We start from the raw sequence: 22,202 nt of genomic DNA on the forward strand, positions 1-22,202 counted from the left end.
GGTTTAGGGTTAGGGTTAAGGTTAGGTTTTTGGATTAGGGTTAGGGTTAGGATTAAGGTTAGGTTTAGGGTTAGGGTTAAGGTTAGGTTTTTGGATTAGGGTTAGGGTTAGGATTAAGGTTAGGGAAGGGTAAGAGTACGGTCGGGGTTAGGGAAAACAGGATTTTGAATGGGACTGAATTGTGTGTTCCCACAAGGTTAGCTGTACAAGACTGTGTGTGTGTGTGTGGGAGTGAAGAAGTTGTTTGTATTCTCTGCTCTGCAGTCAGCCCAGCCAGCCACACTGCTCTCTGCTCTCTGCCCTTTTCCAGTCCACACTTACAGAAAATCAATCCTGTTAACGTCTCTTTCTGTCTTTTCTCTCTCTACTGAGAATGACTGGATCAGGACATTGACAGAGCTGCCCCCTCCATGACCCAATCTCCACTCATCCCCTGGCCTCTCCACTATTAATTGATTCAATTAACACAGTCAGCTCACATATGTACTTTTTGCTCTTAATGTGTCAGGCAAGGATTTAGGTCCTATCCACTAGTTTTCAGGCTGACTCCCGGAGGGAGGGAGGGTTAGGACAGGAGCCGGGGTGGTGCTGGAATAGCAGCTGAATTATGGAGGAGGGAAGATTATGGAGCATTAAGTATTATTTCCCGTTCTCACTGTTAAACGAGTCCCTAGAGCATGGAGGCGCTTTGCTTGAGCCCTAGTTGGGACACGCATAGGCAGACAGGCATGTCTGAGAGAGAGGTTTTTTGTCATGTAGCATTTGGGAGGCAGTATGGAGCAAATGACATTTCACTCTCATGAGCCAATGACATTTCGGCTCCCAAATGTGATCACAGTGATGGATATGGGCATTAATGTGATACTCCTTGGATGTATATAGGCTATAGAATCAGTGACTGATATGAATTCTAACGTGATGTCAGTGAGCAACGTGATCATTAAACACAGTAGTCTGCATGGGGGAGATGATGACCTACAACACAACACAACATTATATTTATTTAGAACACGATGACAGTGTTAAGATGAGAAAGGACATCTTCATTTCCCCCCCACTGAACGAAACGTCTATCCTCTCCTCTCCTCCCCTCATCCCTCCTTTCCCTCATTTCTGCTATCCTCCATTCCTCTCCCCATCCACGTATCCTCTCCTCCCCTCTCCTCTTCCCTTCTACCACCTCTCTCCTCTCATCTTCCCTTCTACCACCCCCCTCCTCTCCTCTTCTCTTCTACTGACCCCCTGTCCTCCCCTCTCCTCTCCCCCTGTACCTCCTCTCCTCTCCTCTCCTCTCCTCTCCTCTCCTCTCCTCTCCTCTCCTCTCCTCTCCTCTCCTCTCCTCTCCTCTCCTCTCCCTCCTCTCCTCTCCTCTCCTCTCCTCTCCTCTCCTCTCCTCTCCTCTCCTCTCCTCTCCTCTCCCCCTGTACCTCCTCTCCTCTCCCCCTGTACCTCCTCTCTCCTCTCCTCTCCTCTCCTCTCCTCTCCTCTCCTCTCCTCTCCTCTCCTCTCCTCTCCTCTCCTCTCCTCTCTCTCCTCTCCTCTCCTCTCCTCTCCTCTCCTCTCCTCTCCTCTCCTCTCCTCTCCTCTCCTCTCCTCTCCTCTCCTCTCTACACCAGAGGGTCTTGTAACGTGCCGACCACATGTCATCTCCAATTAGGAAAACCCATTACTATATCATTTGTGTCCAAGCTCACATCCTTGTCTCAGTCTCTGCTGCTCTGCTGCTCTGCTGCTCTGCTGCTCTGCTGCTCTGCTGGCAGTCACACTGCTGGTAATTACCCAGGTGATTGGAGAAACTTCTGCTTAAACAACTCGTTCATTTCTTCCCCCATGACAGAATGATTAATCAGCAGGCGTACTGTGGCTGTGACGGGATGGGACCGGAGGTAGGGAGGGAGAGAGAGAGAGAAAGGAGAGAGGGCTGACATCCATCAGTGACTCAGGAGTCTGACAGACTGTAGGCAAAATAGTCTGTCACCAAAGTAGCATTACATCATACAACCCCCCTGTGAGGGTCCTGTGGAGCTGTAGTCTAAGCCATGTGATAAACTCTGTTTTGGGGGTCAATGGTCAGTGTGTGTGTGTGTGTGTGGTTTGGTTTTTACTATCTTTCTGGTTACCAGAAGAACTCACAAGGATAGTAAAACAAGGACAATTCTGAGTGGGGACATTTTGCCGGTCCCAACAAGGAAAAGGGCTTTTTTAGGCTTAAGGATTAGGCTTAGGGTTACAATTAGGGTTATAATTAGGGTTATGGTTAGGTTTAGTTTTAGGGTTTGGGTTAGGGGTTAAGGTAAGGGTTAAGTTTCGGGTTAAGGGTTGGGGTTAGGTTTAGGGGTTAGAGTAAATAGGATTTTGAATGGGAATCAATGTTTTGGTCCCCACAAGGGTAGTAAAACCAATGTGTGTTCGTGCATGGTGTTCATGAGGAAAACTTACCCGGTTGTCTGAACTAGGGATCATGGTGTCAGTCATCCAGGAGCCGAATCTTGACCCTGACGCACGGATGGTGATGGGGTTACTGACGCCGGTCAACTTCCCACAGCCTGCAACACACACACACGCACACACACACGCACACACACACACACACACACACACACACACACACAGAATATCGTGAAATATTAAACAGCTATAGGCAACAATTCAGCAGCAATCCCCTTTTCTGTTAAATCATCAGTTTAGCTCCACATATTACATGAGAATGATCATTTATCTGGGTGTCTCTAGGCCATTACTGGATCATTTATCCAGCTTAATACTAGTACTGAACATGAACATCACTAGAATGTTAACCATTAATATCCTGCGTCTCAGCTACTGTAGCTACATGTCACCTTGCTCTTGGTGATAGTGTGTCATCAATGTGTTGGATTAAATTGATCGTAAAAGTACTCTGGTGGAAAGGTGGCAACCTATGAACTCTGGTGTTTATAATAGTGTTTTCAGAGAGCACTGCTTGACTCTTCATAGAGAAAAACAGTCCGTTATTCTAAATCCAACAGCATCTCAGGTTGTGAACAAATACGTTTAGTCTGAACATATTCCAAATGATCTGTATTAGGTTTTCCTTACATTGCCTCGTCAATGTGAATAGCCCTCACAGTATTATATTATGTACACGAAGACTACCTCCAACCAGTCATAGTAGAGTAGTCCATGACAAGCCAGGAGACATTCAATGCTGTTGGCATGTCAGCATCTTTCTATCAGTATAATGTCATCCTGGATCTTTACCTTTATGGATATTTATGGATCTCCACAGATACCCCCGCTCTCCTCACCCAGTTTCTGCATGCAGGAGTGGAGCCTGGTCTCCAGCAGCAGGACCCTGTGTCTCAGCTCCTCGTAGTCGTAGGCTCCCATCTCCTCCTGGATGGCCATGAGCACCAGCGACAGGTTCCTCACCTCCTCCCTCACCCGGCTGATCTGACGGGCGTCCGTCTTGTACTGCTCCAACACCGGCAGTAGGGGGAGCAGCTGGGTCACCTTGTCCTTCAACTCCTGCGGGTCGATTGGAGAGAGGAAGAGCGGGGTGACAAAGAGGAAGATTAGATTCAGAAAGGAAAAACAGCAGAAAGAGGAGTGAGAGAGAAGCCACACACATAGCAAACAGAAGGGCAGATTTGTGTGTGTGATGGTAACTGACTGCATTCCAATGTCAGAGCTAGTTGCCGTTCTCATGACAAATCCCCAAATGTGTTTTCATGCACACTGTTTATCCTGGACTCCATTGTTTCATTCTCCAATGCATTCTTCCTCATCCGGGGACCTACATCATCTATCCTATCCCAGCCTCAGCTCCACATCTATGACTGATCTGCTGTCAGGGAGGTGGTGGGGCTGATTTCTCATAGGCCAGTGGTGTATCGATGAAGGGGCAGCAGGAGAGGAGAGGTAGCCTGAGGTAGCCTGCTAACGTACATCAGTGCAGTCCTGTGCTGTGAGGCTATTAGGAGCAGCAGGCACGTCAATAAACCTAGTCCGCCACAGGGGGGGCTGTTTTCTCCTTGTTAAGGTTTATCGTAAATCTGGTGATGGAGCAGCTCTCAGCCCCACAGCGCCACATTATAAATCTCATTTTCCCCCGTTCGCCCCGCAAAAATTCCCTCTCGTTAATCTCCCGTGCCCTGCCAACGGCGACGTTGAGCCCCACACATTCATCAGGCCGTCTCACAGAAAGTCAAATGCAGCTTTTAGACTTATGCAGTTTGTTCTGCACCCATTGGATTGTGAATGAGTATTTATTCACATTTGGAAAGCTATTTGAATTTGCATGACTTGGCATTTGCTAGTGATATTAAGATATATTGATTAATGGGGGTGGGGGTTTCGTAAACATTGCAGGGACTTAATAAAACGTGTTGAGAGAGAAACACCACAGGGCCACTCCCCAGGTCCATCCCTGTTGCCGTGCAGAGTCCCAGCAGTAAATCAAGTTTACGCATTAAGAATTTATCAAAGCATCTTTTAATCAAACCATTTTATGGTCCATCTAATATCCGCAGAGTGTAAGAAACGCGTGAAAAGGACCAGCTGACAGCAAGACAGAAACGCTGTCTGATAATGGAGCCTGAGATTCCGCTTGTTGGAAGATAAGGAATAGATAAATGTGAATATATATGGCTGTTAACTGAGAAAGAGAGAGAGAGAGAGAGAGAGAGAGAGAGAGAGACACTTGCGCTTGGTAGTGGGGTTTTAATAATGCAGGAGAGATTGTGCTCAAATTGCCTCCTGTACATGACTCAATTACACTGAAATAGCAGATGAAGATAAGCTATGTGAGTGTTAGTGTGTCATTATGTGTTGTGATGTAGAGGAAGCTCTAAGTATACGTTATAAAGCCTGTGCTAGAGTCCAGGGTATTCCTATAGAAAGTTCTTATCAGAGAGTACAGTTTAGAAATATTTATATTTATAGTTATATTAAATAGTTTAGAAATATGCTTCACGTAGAAACCTGTGTGATTGATCTTCAGTACAGATGAATAGGACACATGCACGCATGTCATGTGCGTTACCTGTAAGCTCTTGGGGTTGAGGCTTCGGGGGTTGTCTGAGGCAGTCTTCAGCTTGACGTCTACAGACTTCATCAGGCTCTCTGTGTTCCTCACATACTGAAGGTCCCTGTTGGTCCGCAGGTCCAGCAACTCCATGGACTGGGTGATGTTCTGGACCTGTCAGTCAAACACACACATGCTGTTAGACGCACAGACAGACAGATAGATAGATACAGAAGCCCCGTTTATACCTGGTTCTAACTTGAGTCCTTTGTCCTGATCTTGTCCACATTCCGATTGTGCCCACCTTTTTTGACAGGTGAAGACACTCAAAAGACACAGATCATCCTGCCCAACTCCAGAGGTAGTCAGACACACATCGTGTCTGGATATCTTACTAGTGTAGACCGATCTGTACAAAGAAACCATTTAAATCGTCATTATTCCTCCCTCTCATATCATTGAGAGGTGGCACCATAGACTGACCACATCAATATGTGTCTTACAATAAATACATGTTATTTTGAAGGAATAGCTGTGAAATCATTTGAATAAAATGAAGGGACCAGGAACTCTTGTGACAATGCAGACGGATAACAGACACATTATAATACCATGTGTAGACACATTTCTGGACATGTGGGCACAATCAGTATGTAGACAAGATCAGGATGGACCCATGTTAGCACCATGTATAAACGGGGCTAGAGTCAGACCCACAGACTCACAGACAGACACATGCAGTCAGACACACACAACATGACATGTTTATTCAGTGGCCCGTGTTTTCCTTTTTATTACAATGAGTGTGCTGTGCCGTACTCCCAACAGCACTTTGCCTTCACTTCCTCTTATCAGAAGTTAGTTGTCCTCCTTTCACCACCAGCTGTCCAGCCCACCCACTGGGACATCTGCCCACTGGAACCACCCACTCACTATACACTCTGCTACTGCTCTATTCCACCCACACACTACACCCACTCTCCCACACACATACTGGCCAGGGTTCAACTGGCCAAACCTTATGTAACTAATTAACAGAATACTTACAACCTCATGCTAATCGCATTAGCTCAACCGTCCTGTGGAAGGGACACCGATCCCGAAGAAGTTTTAACAGAATGAAATATTCATTTGTGTTTTCATTTATGTACATTGAATGAATAGTTAATTCAATGTGTGTATTAAAGTATGTACTGTACATGAATTACACTCTATATACAAAAGTATGATTAGTGGATTCGGTTATTTCAGTCACACCTGAGCACAGAGCCATGCAATCTCCATAGACAAACATTGGCAGTGGAATGACCTTACTGAAGAGCTCAACATGGCACCGTCATAGGATGCCACCTTTTCAACAAGTCAGCTTGTCAAATTTCTGTCCTTTTGGCGCTGCCCCGGTCAACTGTAAGTGCTGTTATTGTGAAGTGGAAACGTCTAGGAGAGTAAAAAACATCTGTCCTCGGTTGCAACACTCACTACCGAGTTCCAAACTGCCTCTGGGAACTGTTCATCAGGGGGCTTCATGAAATGGTTTTCCATGGCTGAGCAACCCCACACAAGCCTAAGATCTCCTGTTCTCTGGAGTGATGAATCACGCTTCACCATCAGGCAGTCCGACGGACTATTCTGGGTTTGGCGGATGCCAGGTGAATGCTACCTGCCCCAATGCATACCGCCAACTGTAAAGTTTGGTGGAGGAGGGATAATGATCTGGGCTTTTTTTCATGCTAGCGATTCATGGTAGCTAGGCACCTTGGTTCCAGTGAAGGGAAATATTATTGCTAGAACATACAATGACATTCTAGAATCTAGACGATTTTGTGCTTCCAACATTGTGGCAACAGTTTGGGGAAGACCCTTTCCTGTTTCAGCATGACAATTCCCCGGTGCATAAAGCGAGGTTCATAAAGAAAGGTTTGTCGAGATCTGTGTGGAAAAATTTGACTGGCCTGCACAGAGCCCTGACCTCAACCCCCTCGAACACCTTTGGGATGAATTGGAATGCCGACTGCGAGTCAGGCCTAATCGCCCAACATCAGTGCCCGACCTCACTAATGCTCTTGTGGTTGAATGGAAGCAAGTCCCTGCAACAATGTTCCAACATCCATTGGAAAGCCTTCCCATAATAGTGGAGGCTGTTATAGCAGCAAAGAGGAGACCAACTCCATTTTAATGCCCATGATTTTGGAATGAGATATTCGATGAGCAGGTGTTCACATACTTTTGGTCATGTAGTGTGTATTATGAAGCCTCCGGTTGTGTGTGACTGTGTGTAGACACACTGTGTCCTGGCAGGTGTTACAGACAGGTATCTCCATCCCCAGAGAGGCCTTGAGGTAACACTAACATTAGCTAACGCTAACCACAGACTGCTAGCTAGTTCCATATTCCTCCTCCTGGCTGGTTTAGATACATGTTCAATCTGCTTCTGCTGTCTGGCGGTCCAGCACAGTGAGTGATGCTGCTCCATATCTCTTCCTTATCACACTGAGGGAGGTGATAAAATCTGTTTAAATGTCTGTCTGTTTAAATGTCTGTCTGTCTGTTTAAATGTCTTTCTGTTTAAATGTATATCTGTCTGTTTGTCTGCTTAAATGTCTGTCTGTTTGAATGTATATCTGTCTCTTTAAATGTCCGTCCGTCTGTCCGTCCGTTCGTCCGTCCGTTCGTCCGTCCGTCTGTCAGTCTGTCCGTCTGTCCGTCCGTCCGTCACCTGCAGACACCATGGCTCGGGCTGGGCCTAGGGCTCGCGATAATTGACAGTTAATTAACATAAACGTGTTTAGCGTCTCCAGGCATCTACACATACAAGCCTCTGATGCCTTTGGAACATAAGTCTAATAAATACCATTAATCTACACCATCACAATAAATCCATTATTATTTTAGTCAGGTCTAAAGAAACATGATATGAAGAAAATGTATTTCAGAAGAACTGAATATGAGTTGGCCTACTGTATGTTATCTTGCTGTGCGCCCATGACATAGACTGTAGCCATGCCATAGGCTGTGGGCTAGTTCATTTAGCAGACAAGATATGCTTATAAGTAGTATGTCATTATTTTATATTATATGACTTTATAGTATGAAGAATATAATTGAACTTATATATATATATATATATATATATAGAAAGGATATTTTACTCATCCAGGAGAGAGTGGGCATATGAAGTGGCTATGTTGAGCGTAACAATGATAATTTGCTACAGTAGATTTATATGCTAGATATAGAGTTGTTTGGCAACTTTATTTGTGAATGATACAAACCTTAGAATGTCTTAAATCAAAACAAATATGGGCTGCATGATGCGACGACAGGCTATTGATGATTTGAGAAAGTTGCAAAAAGAACTTGAGCTTTGTTCTTTGCCTCAGGCTGCACGCGCTGTTCTCTCATCATATTTTCATATTTTCCTCCTCTTTTTAGTGGCAACCATCAAAACTCTGCTTCCACACAGGATTGCATATAGAAGGAATGAAGGAGAAAGAGGAGGAGATGGAGAAGCACCGTGGTGAGATATTCCCTAGCTAAAGGTAATGTGGCAGCCTATTCATTATGAAAATATAAAAAATGCCCTATTACTAGGCTATTCAAAATCAAATAAAATTCACTATAATTGTAGGCTAACTCTGGAAGCCACCCTTCACACAATCAATTAACCAATAGCATCGCCTAGGCCTATACGTTCTCTCCCAGATTAAAGGATAGACATTTTGGAGCGTAGCATAATGTATCCAGTATGCATAATACTACAGTCCAAACTCAAAGACGATTACTAGAATTTGGTGCATTTTGGAGTATTGGCTATGTATTGTATAACGGCACAATTGTTAATTTAATTCAGTTTTTTTTGTTCGGGCTTGGGCTCATATATAGGCCTATGGTATTCACAAGCTCTAATAATATGGGCCTTTTGAATGAATCAACACCTTAGAAAGTCCATTTTGATGTGTTAGGCTTTGAAACAAATCAAATCAAATCAAATCAAATTTATTTATATAGCCCTTCGTACATCAGCTGATATCTCAAAGTGCTGTACAGAAACCCAGCCTAAAACCCCAAACAGCAAGCAATGCAGGTGTAGAAGCCTGAGCATGTTGTCCACTCTGAGCATGTTGTCCACTCAGTTTCAACCTGATGTTGAACTTCTTTCTTCAAATTGATCATCACAGTGAGGTGAGTTTTAAAAGCATGAGACTGTTTTGATGATTAGTGTTGGATTTGATTTTTGATTGCATTGCTGTCAGAGTGGTTAGAGGGACAATAGAGCCCTGAGTACCAGGTCATTAGGACCTGATGGTCGTTAGAGCCCTGAGTACCAGTTCATTAGGACCTGATGGTCGTTAGAGCCCTGAGTACCAGTTCATTAGGACCTGATGGTTGTTAGAGCCCTGAGTACCAGGTCATTAGGACCTGCTGGTCGTTAGAGCCCTGAGTACCAGGTCATTAGGACCTGCTGGTCGTTAGAGCCCTGAGTACCAGGTCATTAGGACCTGATGGTCGTTAGAGCCCTGAGTACCAGGTCATTAGGACCTGCTGGTCGTTAGAGCCCTGAGTACCAGGTCATTAGGACCTGAATGGTCGTTAGAGCCCTGAGTACCAGGTCATTAGGACCTGAATGGTCGTTAGAGCCCTGAGTACCAGGTCATTAGACCTGATGGTCGTTAGAGCTCTGAGTACCAGGTCATTAGGACCTGATGGTCGTTAGAGCCCTGAGTACCAGGTCATTAGGACCTGATGGTCGTTAGAGCCCTGAGTACCAGGTCATTAGGACCTGAATGGTCGTTAGAGCCCTGAGTACCAGGTCATTAGGACCTGAATGGTCGTTAGAGCCCTGAGTACCAGGTCATTAGACCTGATGGTCAAGTTAGTGAGTTGGGTACTACAAATGCAGTGCATAAGAGGAGATAACTCAACAGTCATGTGGAATTATTATTATTGTATTTTTTAGGGGGTAGACCAGCTTTTTTATTGCAGATAGATTGTGTCTTCCATAAATGTAATTATTTGCAACATTTCCAATCTTTGTAAATATATAGAGTACCAGTCAAAAGTTTGGACACACCTACTCATTCAAGGGTTTTTCGTTATTTTTATTATTTTCTACATTGTTGAATAATAGTGAAGACATCAAAACTATGAAATAACACATACGGGATCATGCAGTAACCAAAAAAGTGATAAACAAATCAAAACATATTTTCGATTTTCAATTCTTTAAAGTAGCCACCTTTTGCCTTGATGACAGTTTTGCACACTCTTGGCATTCTATCAACCAGCATCACCAGGAATGCTTTTCCAGCAGTCTTGAAGGAGTTCCCATACAGTTGAAGTCGGAAGTTTACATAAACCTTAGCCACCTTAGCCTATTTGAATAACATTGATACCCAAAGCACCTTGACAAATGAATGTGTAACAAAACTTATCAGAAGTCATGTTGCTTGATGCTGTTGTCATCATTTAGAGTTCATGTACTGTATCTTGTTTAATGTTTACCGCACACATTAGTGGTGAGCTTTGGCAGCATGCATTAAAATTCAGAGAGAGAGAGAGAGAGAGAGAGAGAGAGAGAAAGATAATTCTAATCTGATCGTCTTTCTCTCCACTTTCGATGGGCTTGTGTCTTTAATTGCATTGCTCTTCTCTCTCTCTCTCTCTCATTACAATTGACTTTGACTGCCGGTGTGGCGGTAATATGATCACCGCAACTGCCCTAACCATGACCATGGGTATGGAATTTGTACACCTTTACAAATGATGCTAGATATTGTGGCATTTTATTGTGGTATTTTCCAATCTCTGGATAGAATTGAACTTTGTATGGTACATTGTTAGCATATCCTTGGCTGTCTGAGGTGAGGATCATGTCTAGCGCGTTTTAAATGAGGATGTTATATTGGATGACAGAGTGGCTCCATTCAGCCCACCTCCTCCTCCTCTGCTAGGCTCTATGGAATGCTGGTCAGGTGGCTCAGAGACAGAACCACTGACCCCAGGTGTCCTCATTAGTCTGGCCTGTTTTAGACAGGAGCGGTAGTCCTTCACAGCTGCTGTCTTACAAGCTCACACACACCATGCCCACACACACATTTGTGCATTCGTCAAAAAAGTGTGTGTGTGTGTGTGTGTGTGTGTGTGTGTGTGTGTGTGTGTGTGTGTGTGTGTGTGTGTGTGTGTGTGTGTGTGTGTGTGTGTGTGTGTGTGTGTGTGTGTGTGTGTGTGTGTGGGCACAAATGTGTGTGTGTGTCAGTCAAAAACCTGAGGGGAGGAGACACACAGCGTGAAAGGAAGGGGAAAAGATGGCTATCAGTGTGAATGAGATCAGAGAATTCAGGTGTCTCATTGATGCACTGAGGCTTCCACAGCCCATTCAGCATCTCAATTTACCTCACCTCTCCTCTTCTCTCAGCACCCTATCAATGTTGGCCTTCCTATCTCTCTCTCTCTCCCTTCCTCCGCCTCTCCCTCTATCTTTTTTCCCACAATCAGACTCCCCTCACCAACCATAACTCAATACTGTCTCCTGCCAGGCTCCAGGCTCCAGTGGTGTAGTATGTACAGTAGAGCTGGAGATGTGTCTATGAGAAGTTAGAGCACAGTGCCCTGCTGGGGAAAAAGGTCTGGACAAGAGTCTCAGAAAGCCAAATTATTAGCCACAACACAACCGCTGAAACCTCTGGAAGGAGGCGCAGAGATGGAGGGTTGGGGTTAGATATACACGCCGAATGACGCGCTCTCGGAGTCAACAACCACCCATATATAATACAAATTAACAGTAAACATTACACATACAGAAGTTTCAAAACAATAAAGACATTACAAATGTTATATATTATATATATATATATATTTATATATATATTTATATATATATACAGTGTTGTAACAATGTACAAATGGTTAAAGTACACAAGGGAAAATAAATAAGCATAAATATGGGTTGTATTTACAATGGTGTTTGTTCTTCACTGGTTGCCCTTTTCTTGTGGCAACAGGTCACAAATCTTGCTGCTGTGATGGCACACTGTGGAATTTCACCCAGTAGATATGGGAGTTTATCAAAATTGGATTTGTTTTCAAATTCTTTGTGGATCTGTGTAATCTGAGGGAAATATGTATCTCTAATACATTGGGCAGGAGGTTAGGAAGTGCAGCTCAGTTTCCACCTCATTTTGTGGGCAGTGTGCATATAGCCTGTCTTCTCTTGAGAGCCATGTCTGCCTACGGCGGCCTTTCTCAATAGCAAGGCTATGCTCACTGAGTCTGTACATAGTCAAAGCTTTCCTTAAGTTTGGGTCAGTCACAGTGGTCAGGTATTCCACTGTGTACTCTCTGTTTAAGGCCAAATAGCATTCTAGTTTGCTCTGTTTTTTAATTAATTCTTTCCAATGTGTCAAGTAATTCTCTTTTTGTTTTCTCATGATTTGGTTGGGTCTAATTGTGCTGTTGTCCTGGGGCTCTGTGGGGAGTGTTTGTGAACAGAGCCCTAGGACCAGCTTGCTTAGGGGACTCTTCTCCAGGTTCATCTCTCTGTAGGTGATGGCTTTGTTATGGAAGGTTTGAGAATCGCTTCCTTCTAGGTGGTTGTAGAATTTAACGGCTCTTTTTTTGATAATTAGTGGGTATCGGCCTAATTCTGCTCTGCATGCATTATTTGGTGTTCTACGTTGTACACAGACGATATTTTTGCAGAATTCTGCATGCAGAGTCTCAATTTGGTGTTTGTCCCATTTTGTGAAGTCTTGGTTGGTGAGCGGACCCCAGACCTCACAACCATAAAGGGCAATGGGCTTTATGACTGATTCAGCTTTGTGGAAGTTACCTGTGGCGCTGATGTTTAGGCCAAGGTATGTATAGTTTTTTGTGTGCTCTAGGGCAACAGTGTCTAGATGGAATTTGTATTTGTGGTCCTGGTGACTGGACCTTTTTTGAACACCATTATTTTGGTCTTACTGAGATTTACTGTCAGGGCCCAGGTCTGACAGAATCTGTGCAGAAGATCTAGGTGCTGCTGTAGGCCCTCCTTGGTTGGTGACAGAAGCACCAGATCATCAGCAAACAGTAGACATTTGACTTCGTATTCTAGTAGGGTGAGGCCGGGTGCTACAGACTTTTCTAGTGCCCGCGTCAATTCGTTGATGTCAATTCGTTGATCTCTCTCTCTCCCTCCCTCCATGCTGGGAGTGTTTGGTGCATGTTGGGAATTGTTTGAGCGAGTGCTAAGTGCGAGTTTTGTGTAGAGTTAGACATCCTGGGTTTTCTTTCGGTTTTTCCTTTTCTTGGTGATATCCTTTTTCTTCTATGCATGATTAAGGTTATTATTTTTATTTTCTTGCTGTGGTAGAATGAAGTATATTGTTTTTCGTGCCGAAATTACCCTGACTTTGGGGACGCCGTCCCTGTCACTTCGGCACGGCTTTAGGTGTGTTACTGAAGCTACTGTCACGGCGGAGGAGTTACTGGTCGCCGTAGGAGAGAAGGTAGGATATGAAAATGTTGCTTATGCGTCACGGATGAATAAAGCGTTGGTGGTATTTCTTAAAGAAGAGTCTTGTTGATCGGATGGTTGAGCATGGTGTACTTCTTAAAGAAGAGTGTCTGGTTGATCGGATGGTTGAGCATGGTGTACTTCTTAAAGAAGAGTGTCTTGTTGATCGGATGGTTGAGCATGGTGTACTTCTTAAAGAAGAGTGTCTGGTTGATCGGATGGTTGAGCATGGTGTACTTCTTAAAGAAGAGTGTCTGGTTGATCGGATGGTTGAGCATGGCGTACTTCTTAAAGAAGAGTGCCTTGTTGATCGGATGGTTGAGCATGGTGTACTTCTTAAAGAAGAGTGTCTGGTTGATCGGATGGTTGAGCATGGCGTACTTCTTAAAGAAGAGTGTCTGGTTGATCGGATGGTTGAGCATGGCGTACTTCTTAAAGAAGAGTGTCTGGTTGATCGGATGGTTGAGCATGGCGTACTTCTTAAAGAAGAGTGCCTTGTTGATCGGATGGTTGAGCATGGTGTACTTCTTAAAGAAGAGTGTCTGGTTGATCGGATAGTTGAGCATGGTGTACTTCTTAAAGAAGAGTGCCTTGTTGATCGGATGGTTGAGCATGGTGTACTTCTTAAAGAAGAGTGCCTTGTTGATCGGATGGTTGAGCATGGTGTACTTCTTAAAGAAGAGTGTCTGGTTGATCGGATGGTTGAGCATGGCGTACTTCTTAAAGAAGAGTGTCTGGTTGATCGGATGGTTGAGCATGGCGTACTTCTTAAAGAAGAGTGTCTGGTTGATCGGATGGTTGAGCATGGTGTACTTCTTAAAGGAATGTTTATTCAAGTTACGTCGCTTTTTTCTCCATCAACAGGGGTAACAATTTCCATTGTACCGCCGTTTATTCCCAATGAGCTATTGGAGCGCGAGTTATTGAGGTTTGGGAAGTTTGCAAGTTCAATTAAGATTGTCCTGTTGGGTTGCAAACACCCGGTGTTGAAACAGGTTATGACGTTTTGGCGACAGGTGTTTATGTTTTTGGACTCACCGGAGCAGACTTTGGAGTTATCGTTTAAAATCAAGTATGACAATATAATGTATATGGCTTATGCTAGTACGGGTAGTCAACGGTGTTTTGAGTGTGGGGATGTTGGTCATAAGCGACATGCTTGCCCGAAAAGGGAGAATGAGGAGGGAGGGGCGCAGGTGGTCCTCGTAACGCCTGAGCCCACTGATGTAGGGAGAGGTGGGCCGACAGCGGTAGAGAAGCCACAAGCACCTGTTGTTGAGGAACAAGTTATCCGTGTTGAGGGCACGGAGTTGCAACTTGTACCAGAGGGAAATGTTATGCAGCAGAAAAATATTGTTGTAGAAGGTAAGGATGTATCTGAAGAGCCAGTTCCTCAGACTGGTGAGCAGGTCCCCAGTACGAGTGCTGGGGTAAATGAGAGGGTTCATGTGGAGCTAGGCTCCCAGGTAGTGGAGGAGGTGCCCAGTACCAATGTTAGGGTACAGGAGGGGGTTCATGTGGAGCTAGGCTCCCAGGGAGTGGAGGAGATGCCCACTACGAGTAATGAGGTACAGGAGGGTTTTCATGTGGAGCTAGGCTCCCAGGTAGTGGAGGAGATGCCCACTACGAGTGCTGGGGTTCATGTGGAGCTAGGCTCCCAGGTAGTGGAGGAGATGCCCACTACGAGTGCTGGGGTTCATGTGGAGCTAGGCTCCCAGGTAGTGGAGGAGATGTCCACTATGAGTAATGAGGTTCAGGTGGGGCTAGTCTCCCAGGTAGTGGAGGAGATGCCTGGTACGAATGATGAGGTGCAAGTGGGGAGTGTTGAAAGGGGTGTGGTAGAGGGGAGTCAGTTGTCTGTGGCCTCAGCTGAGGATCAGGAGAAGGATATGAATATCTCTTTTAATATGACAGCTGCTGGTGATGACTCAGTTTATGATCTAGAGGAGGTAAATGAGTTTCTGGATCAAACTTTTGGGAAATCTGTCAAATTGGCAGATTATTTTGACGTTGATAAGTTTGTGAGGTCAGCTGTGATGTTACAGAAGACAGTGGGGTTAGACCAATTGAGTGAGAAGAAGCGGTTTCGCTTGAGGAAATGTGCTACTGCTGTTGCAGCAGCAAAAGGTGGTGGGAAACGTGGTCAGGTTAAGAGAAGATTAAAATAATGATGATGATCATAGGGTGTTTTTTTTCTCCTTGGTTTCTCTGTGGTTTCTTCTACTTTTCTTTTCTCTTTTCTATATGGAGGTACTAAGGGTAGGTTTTCTCAATATGAATGGGGGAAGGGACAGGAATAAGAGGGCTTGGGTATTAGAAGTAATAAAACAGAAAAGTCTTCATGTAATTTTCCTACAGGAGACACATAGTGATGAGGAAAATGAGGTTGACTGGGGTATGTGGTGGGAGGGGCAGCATGTACTCAGTCATGGTACTAATTTCAGTGCTGGGGTGGCAATCTTGTTTTCCTCAGGTTTAGGGGTGACTGTGGTATCTACAACAGAGATTGTCAAGGGTCGGGTTTTATTGGTCAAGGTGGATGTTATGTTTTCTTTGTTTTATGAATGTTTATGCTCCTAATGAGGGTACAGAGCTTATGGTTGTTTTATGAATGTTTATGCTCCTAATGAGGGTACAGAGCTTATGGTTGTTTTATGAATGTTTATGCTCCTAATGAGGGTACAGAGCTTATGGTTGTTTTATGAATGTTTATGCTCCTAATGAGGGTACAGAGCTTATGGTTGTTTTATGAATGTTTATGCTCCTAATGAGGGTACAGAGCTTATGGTTGTTTTATGAATGTTTATGCTCCTAATGAGGGTACAGAGCTTATGGTTGTTTTATGAATGTTTATGCTCCTAATGAGGGTACAGAGCTTATGGTTGTTTTATGAATGTTTATGCTCCTAATGAGGGTACAGAGCTTATGGTTGTTTTATGAATGTTTATGCTCCTAATGAGGGTACAGAGCTTATGGTTGTTTTATGAATGTTTATGCTCCTAATGAGGGTACAGAGCTTATGGTTGTTTTATGAATGTTTATGCTCCTAATGAGGGTACAGAGCTTATGGTTGTTTTATGAATGTTTATGCTCCTAATGAGGGTACAGAGCTTATGGTTGTTTTATGAATGTTTATGCTCCTAATGAGGGTACAGAGCTTATGGTTGTTTTATGAATGTTTATGCTCCTAATGAGGGTACAGAGCTTATGGTTGTTTTATGAATGTTTATGCTCCTAATGAGGGTACAGAGCTTATGGTTGTTTTATGAATGTTTATGCTCCTAATGAGGGTACAGAGCTTATGGTTGTTTTATGAATGTTTATGCTCCTAATGAGGGTACAGAGCTTATGGTTGTTTTATGAATGTTTATGCTCCTAATGAGGGTACAGAGCTTATGGTTGTTTTATGAATGTTTATGCTCCTAATGAGGGTACAGAGCTTATGGTTGTTTTATGAATGTTTATGCTCCTAATGAGGGTACAGAGCTTATGGTTGTTTTATGAATGTTTATGCTCCTAATGAGGGTACAGAGCTTATGGTTGTTTTTGACCAAATAAAGGAAAACCTTAAGACAGTGTGGCCAAGAGGCTGTATGGTCTTATGGGGGGACTGGAACTGGAACTGTACAGTGGATTTTACTGTTGATCGCACTGCTGAAGAACCTCACCTGCGGTCAGCAACTTGTCTGTCTGGTTTATTAGCTGAGTTTGAGCTTTCTGATGTGTGGAGAGTAAGGAATGCAAAAGTTAGGCAGTACACATGGCTAAACATTAATGAAGGTTGTGTCAGTGCAGCAAGGTTAGACAGGTTGTATGTTTCTGAGCACTACTGTAGTAGGGTTGGAAGGTTAGACAGGTTGTATGTATGTGAGCAATACTGTAGTAGGGTTGGAAGGTGTGCCATTACTACTGTGGGTTTCTCTGATCACCATATTGTTACTGTTGATATTCACTTGTCCTGTCCACGAAGGTCATCACTTTACTGGTATTTTAATGTTAAATTGTTACATGATGCCATGTTTTGTGAAAGGTTTGTGTTGTTTTGGGAAAAAAGGAGGGTTACAAAAGGGAATTTTGAGTCCTTGAGACGATGGTGGGAGGTTGGGAAGGCCCAGATACGAGAATTTTGTCAACAGTATACTGCTCTCATTTCTACTCTGCCCTCTAAGGCGGAGGATTGTGACTCTCTGTGTACTGAACAGTTGTTACACGGTCTTCCTCAATTGGGACCGGAGCAGAGAGCTGCTTTGGACTCTGACATTACTCTGCAAGAGCTGTCCACAGCAGTTATGCAGCTCTCAACAGGCCGAGCCCCTGGCATCGATGGTTTACCATCTGAGTTTTATAAGCACTTTTGGGGGTCTATTGGGGTGAATTTTATGAAGTGGTGTGTGAATCCTTTCATGAGGGTTCTCTTCCTTTATCCTGTCAACGTGCAGTGCTTTCACTGTTGCCAAAAAAGGGGGATTTGCGCAAAGTATAAAATTGTATTTAAATGTCTCTCAAACAGGTTGAAAGAGTATCTGGGATTGTTGGTCCACAAGGACGAGTCTTACTGTGTACCTGACCGCTCTATTGTTGGCAAATTATTTCTAATAAGAGATGTTTTAGACATTTGTAAACGGTCTGATGTAAATGTGGGTTTACTTTCTTTGGATCAGGAGAAGGCTTTTGACCCTGTGGACCACCAGTACTTGTTTAAAACAATGAAAGCCTTTGGGTTTGGGGATGTTTTTTTAGTCTTGGATGAGTTTATTGTATGCTGGGGCCTCGTCTATGGTGAAGGTGGGGGGTGGTTTGAGTTGCCCCATCCCTGTCCAAAGGGGCATCAGGCAGGGATGCCCAATTTCAGGGCAGTTATATAGTCTGGCAATTGAACCAATGCTTTGTTTTTTAAGAGCGAAGCTTACTGGTTTCTCTGTGCCAGGTGTAATGAAGGGGCCCACGATAGCACTGTCTGCGTATGCAGATGACGTGACAGTTTTTATTACAGGGGGTGAGGATGTTAAGGTTCTCTCAAACGCTTTAAAGGTGTATGAGGGGGCCTCCTCAGCTAGAGTCAATTGGGAAAAGAGTGAATCACTGTGGGCAGGTCAGCTTCAGACGGGGTCTGCTCCACGGTTATCAGGGGGGCTTCAGTGGGGCAGAGAAGGGATGAAGATGTTTATGGATTTTTCTAGGCTCTGATGTCTTTCAGAAAAAGAACTGGGAGGGTGTAGCGGAGAAAGTGTGTGCCAGACTGTCAAGGTGGAAATGGGTGTTGCCCCAGCTGTCTTATAGGGGAAGGGTCCTGGTAGCTAATAATCTTGCTGCCTCTACCCTGTGTCACAGACTAATGATCTTGCTGCCTCTACCCTGTGGCACAGACTAATAATCTTGCTGCCTCTACCCTGTGGCACAGACTAATAATCTTGCTGCCTCTACTCTGTGGCACAGACTAATAATCTTGCTGCCTCTACCCTGTGGCACAGACTAATAATCTTGCTGCCTCTACCCTGTGGCACAGACTAATAATCTTGCTGCCTCTACCCTGTGGCACAGACTAATAATCTTGCTGCCTCTACCCTGTGGCACAGACTAATAATCTTGCTGCCTCTACCCTGTGGCACAGACTAATAATCTTGCTGCCTCTACTCTGTGGCACAGACTAATAATCTTGCTGCCTCTACCCTGTGGCACAGACTAATAATCTTGCTGCCTCTACCCTGTGGCACAGACTAATAATCTTGCTGCCTCTACCCTGTGGCACAGACTAATAATCTTGCTGCCTCTACTCTGTGGCACAGACTAATAATCTTGCTGCCTCTACCCTGTGGCACAGACTAATAATCTTGCTGCCTGTCACGACCTGGTCTAAGTATTTTGTGTTTTTCTTCATGTATTGGGTCAGGCCAGCCCTGAGACTGTTGTACAGTGACAGTTCTAGCTGGGTCGAAACAGCCTATACATTGATGAGGAGAGCAGGCTGTTTGGGCTTAGACAAGCACATTTTTCTCTTAAAGCTGGAGGGGTGTGATTTGTCTGGCCTGACTCCATTCTATGAGTCTATCATGCAGGCTTGGAGAGTTCTTGTCAAGTCCCGGCATGCTACCAGGGATGTGGCTTTTTGAAGAGCCTCTTTTTTACAACACTGGCATCCAGTCCTGTGCTCTGGGTTCAGCCAGCCTATGTTCATGCCTGTTAGGTGTGGGGTGTACCAAGCTGGGTCATTTGATGCAGAGCAGGAGCAGATTGTTGGAGGAGCTGGGAGAAAGAGCAGGGATCCGGTAATCTCGCTTACTTAGGAAGGTCGTCGCTGAGGTCTGTGACTCCTTGCCAGTACTTCATCTGCAGTATGTGACTGACACTTGCAATTCTGATCAGTGGACGGACGGTCTGGATTATGTGTTCCCTGCACTGATTGTTAGTGCTGTGGTGGGGGCATTCGAGGACAATGTGGGGATGCTGCTTTCCTTCGATACCCTGGAGCTGGGGGAGTTCAAAGGCCATGTACAGAATGTGTGTAAAAGTGTCCCATGCCTCTTCCCTGGAAGGGGTCAAATCGACGAGGTGGGCGGGTGTGTTTGGTCCAGGTGCATCCCCAAAAGGCTGTTGGCGATCTCCATACACACTGCCTATTGAGAAGAGGACAGCTGATCTCCAATGGAGGATAATACATGGAGCTATAGCCACCAATATGTATCTGGTACTGAGTGAGTGCAAACTCTGGCACATTTGTTCTTACAGTGTCCCAGGTTGGTCGGGATGATTGACCTGATCACTTCTTGTTTCTCAGCTCTGTGAGAGATTTTCTCTTCCCAACTGTTTATATTTGGGCTAAAGTACAGGGTGTAGTTGAGGCCTCCCGTGTGGCGCAGTGTTTAAGGGCGCTGTACTGCAGCGCCAGCTGTGCCACCAGAGACTCTGGGTTTGCGCCCAGGCTCTGTCGTAACCGTCCGCGACCGGGAGGTCCGTGGGGCGACGCACAATTGGCCTAGCGTCGTCCGGGTTAGGGAGGGGTTGGCCGGTAGGGATATCCTTGTCTCATCGCGCACCAGCGACTCCTGTGGTGGGCCGGGCGCAGTGCGCGCTAACCAAGGTTGCCAGGTACACGGTGTTTCCTCCGACACATTGGTGCAGCTGGCTTCCGGGTTGGATGCGCGCTGTGTTAAGAAGCAGTGCGGCTTGGTTGGGTTGTGTATCGGAGGACGCATGACTTTCAACCATCGTCTCTCCCGAGCCCGTACGGGAGTTGTAGCGATGAGACAAGATAGTAGCTACTAAAACAATTGGATACATAATACCTAACCACTAGGCTCTCTTCTAGACCTGAAAGGATCGGTTAGGTTGCACCTTGTGATTCACCTTGGCTTCTGATTTGCTGGGGTGGCTTGAACCTATCCAATCATTTCCGACTTACAGGAAAGTCTAGGAGAGTCTATGGAATTCAGCATCGCTCTCCCCAAACCTGTATGTGTATGTGTATGTTTGTGTATGTGTGTGGGGGGCAGAGAGTGGTTGGAGATTGCATTTGCATATTCAGTGCTCTGAGGCCGCTGCCAAGCTATTCCAGCATCTCTCTATGTGTTTGAGGATATGTGTTTCACACACAGCTTTGTTAGTGGCAGGCACAAAAACAGATGTGTGTGAATGAGTGCATACTCTCTGGTTTTTTATGCAGGCATTTTTTTGCAGGCATTCTATTTCATATGGCTGCTGTGCTGTAGTGTATGAGTGTAGAGAGATGGTGTAGAGAGTGTATGAGTGTAGAGAGATGGTGTAGAGAGTGTATGAGTGTAGAGAGATGGTGTAGAGAGTGAATGAGTTTGGAGAGATGGTGTAGAGAGTGTATGAGTGTGGAGAGCTGGTGTAGAGAGTGTATGAGTGTAGAGAGATGGTGTAGAGAGTGTATGAGTGTAGAGAGATGGCGGAGAGAGTGTATTATTGTATAGAGATGGTGTAGAGAGTGTATGAGTGTGGAGAGCTGGTGTAGAGAGTGTATGAGTGTAGAGAGATGGCGGAGAGAGTGTATTATTGTATAGAGATGGTGTAGAGAGTGTATGAGTGTGGAGAGCTGGTGTAGAGAGTGTATGAGTGTAGAGAGATGGTGTAGAGAGTGTATGAGTGTAGAGAGATGGTGTGTAGAGAGATGCTGTAGTGAGTGTATGAGTGTGGAGAGCTGGTGTAGTGAGTGTATGAGTGTAGAGAGATGGTTTAGTGAGTGTGGAGAGATGGTGTAGAGAGTGTATGAGTGTAGAGAGATGGTGTAGAGAGTGTATGAGTGTGGAGAGCTGGTGTAGAGAGTGTATGAGTGTAGAGAGATGGTGTAGAGAGTGTATGAGTGTAGAGAGATGGCGGAGAGAGTGTATTATTGTATAGAGATGATGTAGAGAGTGTATGAGTGTAGAGAGATGGTGTAGAGAGTGTATGCGTGTGGAGAGATGGTGTAGAGAGTGTATGAGTGTAGAGAGATGGTGTAGAGAGTGTATGAGTGTGGAGAGATGGTGTAGAGAGTGTATGAGTGTAGAGAGATGGTGTAGAGTGTGTATGAGTGTAGAGAGATGGTGTAGAGAGTGTATGAGTGTGGAGAGCTGGTTTGGAGAGTGTATGAGTGTAGAGAGATGGTGTAGAGAGTGTATGAGTGTAGAGAGATGGCGGAGAGAGTGTATTATTGTAGAGAGATGGCGGAGAGAGTGTATTATTGTATAGAGATGGTGTAGAGAG

The 22,202-nt window shown here is 44.8% G+C and overlaps 1 protein-coding gene across 2 annotated transcripts in view; it reads right to left on the reverse strand.

Moving 5' to 3' along the window:
• LOC109892268 (noelin-2) overlaps nt 1-22,202 on the reverse strand; it is a 96,827-nt gene that overhangs the window by 5,847 nt on the left and 68,778 nt on the right. For both annotated transcript variants that reach the window (XM_031827505.1, XM_031827504.1), the window contains exons 3-5: nt 5,024-5,179; nt 3,288-3,507; nt 2,440-2,546 (exon numbers count right to left, since the gene is read on the reverse strand). In XM_031827505.1, coding sequence (XP_031683365.1) covers nt 2,440-2,546; nt 3,288-3,507; nt 5,024-5,179 — 483 coding nt within the window. The remainder of the gene's footprint in view (nt 1-2,439; nt 2,547-3,287; nt 3,508-5,023; nt 5,180-22,202) is intronic.

This window comes from Oncorhynchus kisutch, linkage group LG6, assembly GCF_002021735.2.
Source record: "Oncorhynchus kisutch isolate 150728-3 linkage group LG6, Okis_V2, whole genome shotgun sequence".
NCBI classification, from domain to species: Eukaryota; Metazoa; Chordata; class Actinopteri; order Salmoniformes; family Salmonidae; genus Oncorhynchus; species Oncorhynchus kisutch.